Genomic DNA, 14250 nt, shown 5'->3' with positions numbered 1-14250 from the left:
TAGACACCAGGGCCGAAGTCAGCGTACTCCCCCCCCCCCCTCAAATATGGACACTCATAACATGGTCCGAGGCCCCGAAATCACCGCCGCAAATGATACCAGTATTCGGACATACAGCCTGTGAACTATCGCACTGCATCTTGGGTCCAGCCGTTTCACTTGGACTTTCACGTTGGCAGCGGTGTCACTGCCACTACTAGGGGCAGACTTCCTACGAGTCAACTGCCTCCTGGTCGACTTGAAAAGCCGCCGTTTGGTCCATGCCGAGACGTTCCAGACTTTCCAGCTCGGAGAAGCCAAGCTGCCAGCCCTCCACTTGGATTCCAAATTCGCCAGGGTGTTGGCAGAATTCCCCTCCATAGTCACCCCGCAGTTCTTCATGGCCGACCCCAAGCACGGCGTGCAGCACCACATCCCCACACAAGGGCCGCCGCTGCACGCCCGAGCTCACAGGCTCCCACCCGACAAGCTCCACCTCGCCAAGGAGGAGTTCCGTAAGATGGGAATCATACGCCGCTCAGATAGCCCTCCTGCACATGGTGCCCAAATCCACAGGAGGCTGGAGGCCCTGCGGAGACTACAGACAGCTCAACAACGCCACAACCACCGACAGATACCCGGTACCCCACATCCAGGACTTCTCGGCGAACTTACACGGAGCAACCATCTCCAAAATCGACCTGGTCAGGGGGTACCATCAGATCCCAGTGCACCCCAACGACGTGCCCAAGACAGCCCTCATCACCCCATTCGGCTTGTTCGAATTCCTGAGGATGCCTTTCGGTATCAAGAATGCAGCCCAAACTTTCCAAAGGCTCATGGATTCGGTGGGATGCGGCCTGGATTTCGTTTTCATTTACTTGGACGATATCCTAGTGGCCAGCAGCTTGCACCAAGAGCACGTGGCACATTTGCACCAGCTCTCCCATTCGCCTGAGTGACCATGGACTGGCAATCAATCCAGCGAAGTGCCAGTTCGGGCGGACGGAGATCGAATTCTTGGGCCGCAGAGTCAGCCGACATGGCGCAGTTCCCCTGCCGGACAAGGTCCAGGCCATCCGCCAGTCCCCCAGGCCCGGCACGGTCTAGGGCCTGCAGGAGTTTGTGGGGATGGTCAACTTTTATCATCGGTTTGTGCCGTCGGCGGCCCGCATCAACGAGACCCTTGTTCAGCCTGATGGCTGGCAAGGCGAAAGAAGTGACATGGGACGCGGAGTCCACGGAGGCGTTTGAACAGGCCATGGAGGCGCTGGCGAAGGCAGCCCTCCTAGTGCACCCGAGAGTCGATGTACCCACGGCACTCACAGTCGATTCTTCTGACACGGCAGTCGGCGGAGTCCTGGAGCAGCTCGTCGAGGACCAGTGGCGACCACTCCCTTTCTTCAGCTGGCAGCTCCGGCCACCGGAGGTGAAGTACAGTGCCTTCGACAGAGAGTTGCTAGCACTCTTCCTGGCTGTCCGGCATTTCTGGTGCTTCCTCGAGGGAAGGGAGTTCACAGTGTATACGGACCACAAGCTCCTCCCCTTCACACTGGCCAAGGTATCGGACCCATGGCAGCAGAGGCACCTGTCCTTTATTTCGGAATTCACCACGGACGTCCGCCACATCGCAGGGAAGAACAACGTCGTCACCGATACACTGTCTCACCCCTGCCTCCACTCAGTAGTGATACTGTCCACAGGCATAGGCTACACAGCACTGACGGAAGCACAACTGTTGGACCCCGAGATTCCAGCTTACCACACCGCCGTTTCGGGGCTCCAGTTGGAGGACGTGTCCATCAGTCAGGCAGTGGATCGACTACCGGCAAACCCCGACCCGTGGTTCCAGCGGCATGGAGACGCCAGGTGTTCAACATGCTGCACGACCGGGCCCACCTGGGCATCCATCAAGCTGGTAGTGGACTGATTCATCTGGCACGGTTTGCGCAAACAGGTCGGACACTGGGCCAGGACTTGCGTACACCGCCAGACCGCCAAAGTCCAGCGGCACATGAAGGCTCCCCTCCGGCAGTTCCAGCCGACACAAAGGAGGTTCCAACACATCCACGTGGACATTGTTGGCCCCCTGCCAGTCTCCCGGGGCGCCAGGTATATCTTTACCATGGTAGACAGGTTCACCAGATGGCCGGAAGCCATACCGTTTGCAGACACGTACACTGACTCCTGCGACAGGACGCTCATTGCAAACTGGACTGCCAGGTTCGGCCTCCCAACAGACATCACCTTCGACAGAGGGGCGCAGTTCACGTCTGGTCTGTGGACAGCACTGGCGCAGCTCCTGGGCACCCAGATGCATCACACCACAGCGTGCCATCCCCAGTCCAACGGTTTGGTAGAACGATTTCACCAGCATCTCAAGTCGGACTTGATGGAGCGCCTCAGGGGCCCCAACTGGACAGATGAGCTTCCCTGGGTCCTACTGGGCATCCGCCCAGCCCCCAAGGAGGACTGGGCACCTCCTCGGCAGAATGGGTCAACGGCGCCCCCCCTAACGTTCCCAGGCGAGTTCGTACCAGAGGCCTGAGATTCGGATGAAACTCCAGCAGCGGTGCTAACGAGGCTGTGGGACAAGGTAGGGACCCTGGCACCAGACCCGACCTCCAGGCATGATCCCACGCCATCCTTCCCTCCCAAAGATCTCCGAGACTGTGAGTATGTTTTTATTCGCAGGGGCATGCACAGGTCACCACTACAGCGGCCGTATGAGGGACCCTTCAGGGTGACCTGGCACAACGGATTAACGTGTGTCGTGGAGGTGGATGGCCGGGAAGAGACTTTTACAGTGGACCGCCTCAAACCGGCGCACGTGGACATTGAGCAACCAGTGAGCTCCACTCCCCCGATGGACGTTTCTGGAGGGGGGGGGAGGTGGTGTGGCGGTCTGCACACACGGGGCTCAAACCGCCATCGTGGCCTGCTTGGGGCGGACCTTCCGGGGCCGGTCTGACGTCACGTCCGCCCCGCTGGTCACAGGGACCCATGGGAGGGGGGATTTAAGTGCACAGTTTTGAATTTGTAAAGCCATTCCAAGTTCAGCTCTCTCTGCCTCCGTGTGTTCCTTTCATAGCGCCTTGCGCGTCACTACACTACGACCATTTATCCACTTCCTTTTGGCAAAATTTTAAGTATTATGGATTCAATAATTGCAATGGTTGAACATGTCAGTGTGTAGCTACAACAATCTCCTGAACTTTCTCTTTACTTTTCTGTTGGTTTTATTGCTCTTTTGTACAAATGGCCCTTTTTCCACATTTACTATATGCTAGCTGACCTCCTCCTGACCCCTCCTTTTCTGTGGAAGAAGTCCCAGTCTTTACTGGCAACTCTTAATAACTAGAGTGGCTCTTACCATACACGATCAAAATAATTCCCCAGTGTATTGTTTCCTTGGGTGTATCATCGTAAACAAACAGCCTTTAGTTTGTGGGAGGGCTGGAAAACAGGGCCAGATATGGATTTCCAGAGTTCTGAGATCCTGAGAAAAAAGAGACCATGGGAATATTTACATGATCTGGTTTTTTCCCTCCCCCGCTATGCAAAACAAAATCTAGCTTGCCGTTTGAACTTGCTGTCCTGAATATAGTGTTGCTACTAACTACACTTTTGGTATGACAGGTTCATTTCCCATGGAATTTAAAATAAACCCAAGGAACAATATGAACGAGTCTCAGTGAGCATGTCGGGGGGAGAAAAGGAAGGGCGGTCTCATGTTCTCATACAGGCAGCTCCAGCAAAGAGCCCCTACTTAAAATATAAAAGGAATGATTTTCACGGAGGGAGAAATCCTGGACATAGGAACATGATTATGGTGATTATAGCTATTCATGGACAACATTAGGCAGCATATCTTCACGCACGGGGAAGTGGACAATATAAAAAGTGTTTAATTGTAATTCTGTCCTTGTAATACAGGACTGAAAAAAGAGTCTTCAGAAATATGGACCTGTAGCGGTGTGCTACACGCAGCGCTAAAATAACGACACGGAGTCAGTAAACTGCAGTTAAGGAAAAAGATTTTATTCGAACTTCACAGCCTTGCTTTAAAACCTCCCTGATCCCGCGCTCCCTGGGCACGGATGCCGTAGGAGGCACGTATTCACAATCCCCCGCAGGCTTTTCCCTTTGTTGGTGAAGCAGACCTGGCGCCCTTTTGGGACTAGCCTTTATGACGGCGCGCTGGCTATTTGTGAGCCGGTTCGAGTGCGCTAGGAAGTGGGTCACCACAGACCTAAGAATGTTAATGAGGCGTAAATTATCTATGATGTAATTGAATGGTTTGACAGAAGTGTGGGGATGTGATGATGGTGGATAGGTAGCCCCCATGGTTTTCACCCTTGCACAATTTGACAGAAGTACTCACAACATTACCTTTTAGATTTCCTGTGTTTTTAAAAAAATATAATGAAGAGCGAAGTTTTGTTTCTTTACTTTTGACTGGATGAAGCAACACTTTCTGATAAAGAAGTCTAAGCCATTGAGTTGTACCTAAGTAACAATGTGTGGCTGAAGCGGCTTAACATTATTCAGGAGATCCCTTTGTTTTGCAGTGTCACTATTCAGTGAAGAAAGCCGCTGCCTTCCTTGGAATTGGCACCCGCAATGTTTACGTGGTGAAGGCGGACAAAAGGTAAGAGCAGTGGTCAGGGACTGTAATAGTTGTGTTTTGGAGCAGCTAGTGGCATCTGCCGTTCTTAGTGCACTACCATTCCACAAGGCTGGCATCTTATGCTGATCAGTCTCCTGACATCGGCAATTAGGTACGCCAAATATTCTTTGGAAGAAATTTCCTCTTCTGCTATTTGTGAATAAGGTCCATTGCTTCCTGCTTGGTCATGTAAACGGGAACATAGGCATTGCTGGATGAGAGAAAAATAATCAGTGTCTGATTTGCTGGCATTCTGGTAGCTACCAAACTGGAATGGAAGCAAAGTCAGCCTCTGGCCTGAGTGATTGCCGAAGAAGAAGAGATTTGGTGTAACATTAGTAGGGATATTGGCCAATAATGGCAATCAATTTCTATCAGTGAACAATATGTCATTAGTTAAGGTAAAGTGAATCTTTGGTGGCGGAGAGTTAAATTTATCAGCTTTTGTCCCTTTAAAGTTCAGGTTCAATTTATTGTCCTTTAACAGTAACCATATATGCTGCCAAATGAAACAACGTTCCTCCGGACCAAGGTGCATATAACTCACACACATAAAGTAATATTACCACGAATAGTAAGGTGCATATTAAAAGGTAAGCAGTATAATACTATTGGCGCTTCATACACAATGAGTCCATATGATGAGGTTTGTACGTGGTGGTCAGGTGTTCAGTAGGCTCATGGCCTGGGGGAAGAAGCCTATTTCCCATATTAGCAGTTCTTGTCCTGGTGTAACAGCACTTCCTGCCTGATGGTCGGGGGTCAAAGAGATTGTTGGATAGGTGGGAGGGAACATTGATAATGCTAAGGCCCCTGCATATACAACACTGCTGATAAATATCTCTAATTTGCGGAAGAGAGACCATGATGACCCTCTCAGCAGGACTCGCCATCCTTTGTAGGGACTTGCGTTCAGGTGCCTTGTAATTCCCGTACCAGACTGTAATCCAGTTGGTCAGGAAACACTCGATGGTGCTCCTGTAAAAATTGGATAAAATAGGTGGTGGAGTAGTCTCACTTGCCTCATCTCCTCAGGAAGTGAAGACATTGCTGTGCTTTTCTTAACCAAAGAGGTAGCGTTGAGGGCCAGGTACTCCCAGAAACTTGGTGCTCCTATCTCTCTCCACAGAGGAGTCGTATATATGCAGTGAGAAGTGGTCAGTCTGCACCTTCCTAATGTCCACCATCATCTGTTTGGTCTTGTCCATGTTGAGACTCAAGTTGTGCTCCCTCCATTCTACCAGCTCTTCTACCTCCTCTCTGTATGCCACCTAGTTGTCGTCGTTGATGAGGCTAACCACTGACATGTCATCAGTGAACTTGATGGTTCGGTTTGAACTGGACCTAGCAATGCAGTCATTCATCAACAGCATGAACAGCAGTGTGCTGAGCACGCAGTCTTGGGGAGCGCCAGTGCTCAGTGTGTCGGAGCTAGAGGTGTTTCTGTCAAAATGGATTGACTGCAACCCACAAAGTCACAAAGTCCAGGATCCTGTTAACAGAGAGAGGTGTGTGACCCAACGAGGACAGTTTACCCACCAGCTCCTGAGAGATGGTCGTGTTAAACGCTGAGCTGTAATCAATAAACGGCATCCTGGCATATGAGGCACCGTTTTCCAGACAGACACATAATAACTTTGCTTCCAATTTTTTAAAAAATCTACGTTGCCTAGACGCATATTCAGACATTAGACTTGGCTTAATGATAGAAGTCTTGAATTAAAACCAACCAATTTATTGTTTTTGCTTTTTTTCTTTGAGTTCCACAGTAAAGAAACCTTAGCACAGTTTGCATATCATGCAAAAAGGAAAGAGATTTCGTTTAAAGACTCCATCCTCTGGGAAAATGTACACTTGTGATGGTGACATGAGCTAAAAAAAAGCATTGTGTTAAATGGAAACTGTGCTTCAGCTAAATTATTTGGCAATTGCTACTGAGCCTTTGCTGAAAGATTTAATAACTGTCCAAATTCAATGTGGCAGTAGCATTAAAAATATCTCATGTTTTCTTATTTAAACAGTTATCTTATATTTATTACGTAAAGAGTAGAGATTTACCTTGAGTCATATTTACTGTAAGTCTAAGGTGTTTGATAACAACAGAAATGCTTTTGAGAGGCAGAGAGGTGTAGGCTAGATTTCCTCATCTGTGAGCCGGTGGGATTGCTTGCAGCTTACAGTCCTGCAGTTCTTCTGAGGTCTCTGAGCCTCTACCAGTTCTGGCTTGTTGCAAATACTTGATTCTTACCAGTCCACAATTGGACTGTGTTGAAGTTGACTCAGGTCTTAAGCCTCGAGTATTTCCTCTTTTCATTGCTGTGTTTCTGCTTCTTTCCTCTGCTTTAAGGTGTTAATTACATTCTCATCAGTATCAATTCTTTTTGATTATCCTCCAGTGAAGTAATAGGGCATGTCTTAGTGTATAAATAAAGCTGCTGCTTCCATCAATTGTTGCACAGTTACTTAAGATGCGATGATTTCCTGCACAATATAATAATAATATTTTTCAGAGGCAAGATGATACCAGAAGAACTGGAGAAGGAAATTAAAAGAGCCAAGAAAGAAGTGAGTGTCTTATACAGTTCAGAAACCAAATAGTAATCTGCTGGAGGAACTCAGCCAGATGAGGTGACTTGACCCAAAATGTCAATGGTCAGTTTTCCTCCAAATTGCTGCCTAACCCACAGTGTTCCTCCAGCAGCTCATTTTTGCTCTAGATTCCAGCTTCTGTGATCTCGTGTCTCCCTTGTACAGTTCTGGTTGTGAATGCACATCATCACTGCAAGTAATCACAAAAAGTGCATTCACAAACATGATCATTACTTAACGTGAATGTTTACAGACATTTGTATAGCTGGATTTGGGAATTATAACCAATTACTTTGTTCAGAGGAAAAGGCTCCTGTGCCTTCAAGCACTGCCCCCCTGAAACATTTCGATTTATAGTCAAGGGTGGAGCTCGGCGCAGTGGAGATTGTAATTTATGATGAGAATGTAAAATATAATTATAAAAATTTGTAATTGTCTTTTTAGTGTTCCCATAATTATGACTTGGGTCACTCTTATGTAACCTGGTTAGGAGTTTAAACAAAAGGATATATCATTTTCTTTTTATTAAGGTAGGCTAGGATTTCTTTTCATGATGGGACTCTGCACTGCTGGAATGAAATGTATGCTTAAGAGGCTGCTCTCTGTCGCAACGCCAACCCTGTGATAAGGCTTCACAAATGAGTTCATGCTAACAGATTAGCTTTATTTGTCACGTGTACATCCAAACATTAACATGTATGGTGAAAAGCATCGTTTGCGTCAGTGACCAATACAATCCAAGGATTGTGATGGGGGCAGCTTGCAGCTGTCGCCTTGCTAACATAGCGGTCTCACTAAGCCTAACTTTATGCCTTTGCAGTGTGGGGGGGGGGACAGGAGCACATAGACGAACTCCACGCTGTCACAGGGAGAACCCACAAACTTCATACAGGTAGCAACAGGAGTTGAACTCCTAACTTACACCCAGATCTGTGAAGCGTTACGCTAGAAGTTATGGCAAAATAAGGGTCATTGCTTCAAGGAAATCCTTGTTCAGTAATTTGTAGTTGTCATCTCCTGGCCTGAAATTTTCCTTTTAATAAAATGCCAGAAGTTACCTAGCACTGATATTATGGATGATTATTTTGTGATTATCTCTTGTTGTTTTTAATGTAGTCTTCCAGGTATAAATCTTTTTGCTGCATTCACTTCAGCACAAAGGAAGAGGGTCGTTTGCAGTAATTATATGTGAGATGCCTTTTGAGATGTCGTTAATAGAAGCTGGCCTTGAGATTTCACAGGATTTCTTCTGTAATCCGCAGTGCATTGCTGACAGAGAAAAGCAGGTTAACCTAATCAACTGGAAAACCATTTATATGCTACCACAATCTCCGTGGAAAATAAGGGCCATTTTAACACTATATGTTGTAACTGCAAGGCTGTATTTTCACTTTGAACAACCTAACCTCCTGAACTAAGATGTTTTTCCCTGTAATCTTTTCAACAGGGGACTTTGCCCTTTATAGTCATTGCCACGGCGGGGACAACGGTACTGGGAGCATTTGACCCTTTGAATGAGATTGCAGACATCTGTGAAACTCATGGAATCTGGTTCCACGTTGATGTGAGCATTAAACATATTTAATAGCTAAAAGATCTACAAACTTCCATGTGAGCTGTTGTTGTAAGAATGATAACAAAGTACTATTTCCAATGATTTGTCTTGTGATCTCAATTAGTTACTATGAGGCTGTGGGAAAGAAGAAGCAGGAGCTATTCTTCTGGAAGTAGCTAGTGCTGCAAAGAAACACTGGAGCTTTCAAATAAGTTAATAGAGCTAGTTGATTTTTACTTCAGAAGTGTGCCAGTTAATAAATTTCATAGCCATGGATAGAAACAGGTTTGGTAGACGTGCCTTTTCCAACCATGAAGACATTTATGTGCTCATGAGATTGGATGACTCCATACTTTTCCTTCAAATTGGATTTATTTTGTTCATAATTTTGGATACCAACAGCTTTCAGTTATAGGTCAATGAGGATTTCACTAGTGTGGAAAATGCACACGTCTTCATGCAAGTCGTGCAACAGGCGCGTATATTTTGCCAAATATTTAAAGGAAATGATGCAGATGCTACCAGTAATGGGCAGATCTGTTCCAAAGTGTTCACTCTTTCAGCAACAACAAGAACAATAACATAATTCTGTGTTAAATATTAGTATGTGTTTCAGGAGTATGTAAAAACTGGATTGATAAGTGGGAATAAATTGAAAGCTGTAGTTTCTTTTAATCTATCTGCATCATCAGCAATAATGTGGTGTAAATCAGTAATCTGGGTTAGGTTTTATCAGGAAACATTTACCTTAAAATGCGTGTGTTTACGTTGCTTTTTAACTGTGATATTCCTTTGTTTTCTTCAAGGCATCGTGGGGAGGCAGTGCACTGATATCCAGGAAGCATCGTTCTCTTTTGAATGGTATCCACAGGTAAATACAAAGTGGGTATTCCATCACTTCTAAACGTTATATCTGATCTCTGTCATGCAAAGCAGTGGTTTGGGCATTTTGCCTGTAAGTGCACAAACTTTGATTTTTTTATGATTTGTTTTTCTCTTGCAAAGTGCCACAAAGGAATTGATCCTCACTGAGAACAAAGTTTGATGAAGTCAGCTTTTGAAATTGCTGATTTGACCAGAATCAAATTATTAACTTCTGTCCTCTCTACTTTTCCAAACTCAGCTATTATGTGTATTTACTACAGAAGTTGAATAAAAAACTGCAGATGGTAGAAATCTTTAATAAGGACAAAAATGTATTAAATAATGAAAGTCAATGTTTCAGGTCAATGACTTTTTTATCTTACATATTGCACACTTAGTATGTTTGTCAATTATTAGACAATTATTAGAATTTTATTGAGTTGGACCCTACTTGTCTTCTTTTTTCCACTTTATCTCCATGAACTTCACTGGATGGGCTGAACATTCTCTCTGTGTGTTGCTAAATGGCAATGGAGGGTATTGTCTAGTGGAATCATAGGCTACAACCAGCATTCATTTCATTGATCATGGAGGCATTGGATAGTAAGGCCCTATATTCTCAGAAGATCAGTAAAATAATGGGTGTAAAAAGGCTTTGAAATTTTAGGGCAACACACACAGACTCAGCAGGTCAGGCAGCATCTATGAAGAGGAATAAACTGTTGATGTTTTGGGCTGAGACCCTTCATCAGGATGTCTCTTTGAAAACTTGACATGGGAGATGGTGTGAGGCTGTTTCTCCATGATGGATATCTAGAACTAGGGGTCACAGAGTTTGTCTATTTAGGGCTGGGATGAGGAGAAATTCCTTTTCTCTACATTCTAAGTCTTTGGAATTCTGAATCCCACGGAGTTAATGTGTTCCTAGTTGTAGGGTCTATTCAATATTGTCTGTACACTTAGGGGATCATGGTGTATAGAGATATGAACACTAAGTGGAGATGCATTGAAAGCGTAGCATTACTTAATGAATGACAAAGGTTTGAGCCATTTAGCCTTTTTCTATTTCTGTTCCTTCCATTTAATTGTTTTCTAAGATTTTCCTCAGTAGTTAATTTGATTTGAATTTTAAATCCCCCATTAAGTGACCAGAGCAGCATTCGTACACTTAAATATTGACAATATTAAGAAATACTGACTTGTAATGATGTTGAAAAACTGAGTCATGCCTTTATATTGAATAGACTGGATTACTGCAATGCACTTTTCTCCGGCCTTCCATGACAATCTATTGACAAACTTAAACACATTCAGAACTTTTAATTAAAACCAGGATGAGGGAGCATATCACTCCTGTCCTAACCACTTTGCATTGGCTTCCTGTATCTTTTAGCATTGATTTTAAAGTTCTCTTACTTGCTTTTAAAGCCCTACATCACAGAATTACTTCCTTTTACAATCCTGCTCGAGCACTCTGGTCTTCTTCTGCCATCAATCTGAAACAATCTCCCTCAAAATAAAATTGGCAAGTCAGCTTTTTTGAACTATACTCCCAAACTGCGGATCTCTAAATCTAAAACTATAAAGGATGTAGACAACACACACAAAATGCCGGTGGAACACAGCAGGCCAGGCAGCATCTATAAGGAGAAGCACTGTCGACGTTTCGGGCCGAGACCCTTCATCAGGACTAACTGAAAGGAAAGATAGTAAGAGATTTGAAAGAATTACTATCTTACTGCCCCAATCATCAAATGGAGATGCAAGAGGTTGTAGATGCTAGGATTTAGAGCACAATACAAGCTATTGGAGGAACACCGGGTCAGGCAGCATCTATGGAGAGAAAGGGATATTTCACATTTTGGTCGAGACCCTGCATCGGCTAACAGTTCAAATCCATACTTCCATCTCCCTTGCACAAAATCTGACTAACTTCTTCTAGTACCATTTTGCATTTATTATGGCACACTTAATCTACAAACGTTTGTAGTAAAACATTCTGAGATACCTGAAAATGAGTATTATGGAGTAGAAATAGAACACCAATCCCTGTCAGGAACATCAGGAAAGTTCAGAGAAGCTGTCAGAGAGGGGAAGAGTTGAAGGTTTAGATATAACGATAGATTGTTAAAGTTGTAAGAATACCGAGAAATGTAACTGTAGGAAGTTATAATGATAGATTGTTAAACTTGGGATGGGAAAATTGTGAGAATACACAGATATGTGATTGTGGAACTAGAGAATATTGCAGAGACAAGAAGGGAATTTGAAAACAAGGGTGAGAATGTTACCATTTTTCAAGTTGCTGGAAGAGTGATCTACTCGCAAGGTTCCAGCCCAGTCTAGGCTGTGCCTTGCAGGAGCAGAGCTTTTATTCCCTCTGTATTGAAACTCTTTCTTTATCCCCACCCTTTAGGGCAGATTCAGTTGCGTGGAATCCACACAAGATGCTGATGGCTGGTATCCAGTGCTGTGCATTTCTTCTGAAGGACAACACCGTAAGTATTCTTTAACATTTGCACCAGTCAGAAGTCGAACAAAAGCATCTGAAACTCAGTGCAGCCCTAAGGGAATTTTGAGAAAGCTGACGAATACCTTTAGTTGTCAAATATTTTTGAAAGCATCAGATTTCTTTCACGTGAAAAGGGCCAAGATTCACAGTTCAGATTTCCTTAACTTTCTCATAATTGTACAAAAATGCTTAGTAACTGTTGGTGAGTTTTTCCATTACATTTGGTATTTTAGCAGCTGTTGTAAGGAGAAGTCATGTAGTGAACAGCGACAATAAATTGTGGAACTTCATCACTGATCATGGAGTGTATCGTGTTTCCCATTTGAGTCATTCCAGATGCTGGGAAATTCTGGTATCATTAACTTCAAATTTTGTCAATCTCTTTCTCCCCCCCCCCCTCCAATTATCAAGTGTGAAGTTTAATATATATACAGGGTTCAGGTGAGGCTGCGTGTGCTAGGGAGGAAGGAAGCCCATTCCTTCCCATGGCCACTGGATTTTCATCAATTGTGCATAGAAAATAGGTGCAGGAGTAGGCTATTTGGCCCTTCAAGCCTGCATGGTATCTGTTGAAGTGTGAGCATGAAATAAAGCCACATCTTAACCCACCTGAACTATCCGCACAGTAAAATGCAAGCGTGCCAATATTATCCAAAAGATAAATTGTGCAAGATTGAGATAGGAAATAGATATTAGTTTAATTTCAACCAGAACATTAGTTCTATTATTTGACAATTAAATTTTAACCATGAACTTGATGCTAACTTGAATCAGCGATGCCATAGACCGGTAGGTTCAGACGCATGCCGAAGGTATCTGTAAAGTGAGCAGGTTGACATTGGTTCTATCTTGAACTCATGCCAGGCTCAATCAGTTACGAATTAAATAAATTGTAAAGTGTTTGGAAACATCTTGCAAGTTAGTATTTAAAGAAGAAGTGTTCTGTTTTCACTTAAAGAATAAAATCATTGTGGTCTTTGTGTTCATTCTTTCCTTTTTGTCCTTTTCCAATTACTTCTTGACATTCACACCCAGTTTTCTAGAGTTCTCATTGTGGGTGTTTCCAAGCAGTGTAGGTGTACACTTGCCAATGCGATTCCTTCCTTTTATGACAGCCAGCATGAGTTGGTTTCAAATGAATATAAGTAAAAAATCTCTCAGGCTTTGTTCTCTGCAACAAGGCATATTTGTTGGAAGTTCTCTATCATGTTCTCTGTTCTGGCCTCCAGCTGAGATGAGTTAAGTAAGTACAGGAACTGCTCCATCCTGTCAGCCTTGATTTATTGTTTAGCTTTGCAATGTTCACAGAACTGATTCAAATTGCTTGCAATAAAAAAAAACAATTTATGGCATAATAAGATAAGAATGACAATAGGGATGGAACATTGGTTTTAAATTAAAGTAGAATAAAAACTTACTTCTGGAATCTCTGATTATGTTTTGGTGCTGGGGACCAGCAGATACAACTTTCAAACATTGGCAAAAGGCTGTTAAGATTTTATCTGCCCTGATGGTCAATGAATAGATTAGGAAAACCAAATGGAACTAGGGTGAAGTGTGAAGGATTCATACTCTAGATACAAGTATACAGTTGGGCAAAGTAACAACCAGCAGAGCACCTATAAACTTTGGAGTTGGTAAGATGCTGGAGTGTTCTCAGGTGCATTGAATTTTTCAGTAAAATAACCAGTAGTACTCTGCTCTCTTTTACAGGGCTTGATAGACAAATGCCACTGTGCCCAGGCCATGTACCTATTCCAACAGGATAAGTTTTACAACGTTGAATATGATAAAGGTGACAAGTCAATCCAGTGCAGCCGGAGGGCTGATGCGTTCAAATTCTGGCTAACTTGGAAGGCTGTTGGGTCAAGTGGACTGGAGGAAAGGGTCAATCGTGCTTTTGCATCTGCCAGGTAAGACATTAACCACGGTAGCTGAACTGGAGCAACCAGTGTGACTTGATAGGGAATTGTGTTACTGATTCATGCACACATGTGGCACTCTGCCAGACCTCAGAGGTCTTGTATGCAAAACATAATTCTGCATAGAATCACTCAGCACAAAAGTTGATCTTTTTGGCCA

General features: G+C 44.2%; 1 protein-coding gene across 2 annotated transcripts in view; it reads left to right on the top strand.

Moving 5' to 3' along the window:
- Positions 1-14250, top strand: part of LOC132378474 (acidic amino acid decarboxylase GADL1-like) — a 64337-nt gene that overhangs the window by 26828 nt on the left and 23259 nt on the right. For both annotated transcript variants that reach the window (XR_009507046.1, XM_059945413.1), the window contains exons 7-12: positions 4551-4630; positions 7159-7213; positions 8685-8801; positions 9599-9663; positions 12073-12154; positions 13882-14081. Coding sequence is in view for 1 of the 2 variants with exons in the window: in XM_059945413.1 (XP_059801396.1) it covers positions 4551-4630; positions 7159-7213; positions 8685-8801; positions 9599-9663; positions 12073-12154; positions 13882-14081 (599 nt within the window). In the remaining variant the exon portion in view is untranslated. The remainder of the gene's footprint in view (positions 1-4550; positions 4631-7158; positions 7214-8684; positions 8802-9598; positions 9664-12072; positions 12155-13881; positions 14082-14250) is intronic.

The sequence above is a fragment of the Hypanus sabinus genome, chromosome 20 (assembly GCF_030144855.1).
Source record: "Hypanus sabinus isolate sHypSab1 chromosome 20, sHypSab1.hap1, whole genome shotgun sequence".
In the NCBI taxonomy this organism is placed as follows: Eukaryota; Metazoa; Chordata; class Chondrichthyes; order Myliobatiformes; family Dasyatidae; genus Hypanus; species Hypanus sabinus.
The sequence above is the reverse complement of the archived record's forward strand: the minus strand, read 5'-3'. Positions and strand labels throughout refer to the sequence as shown.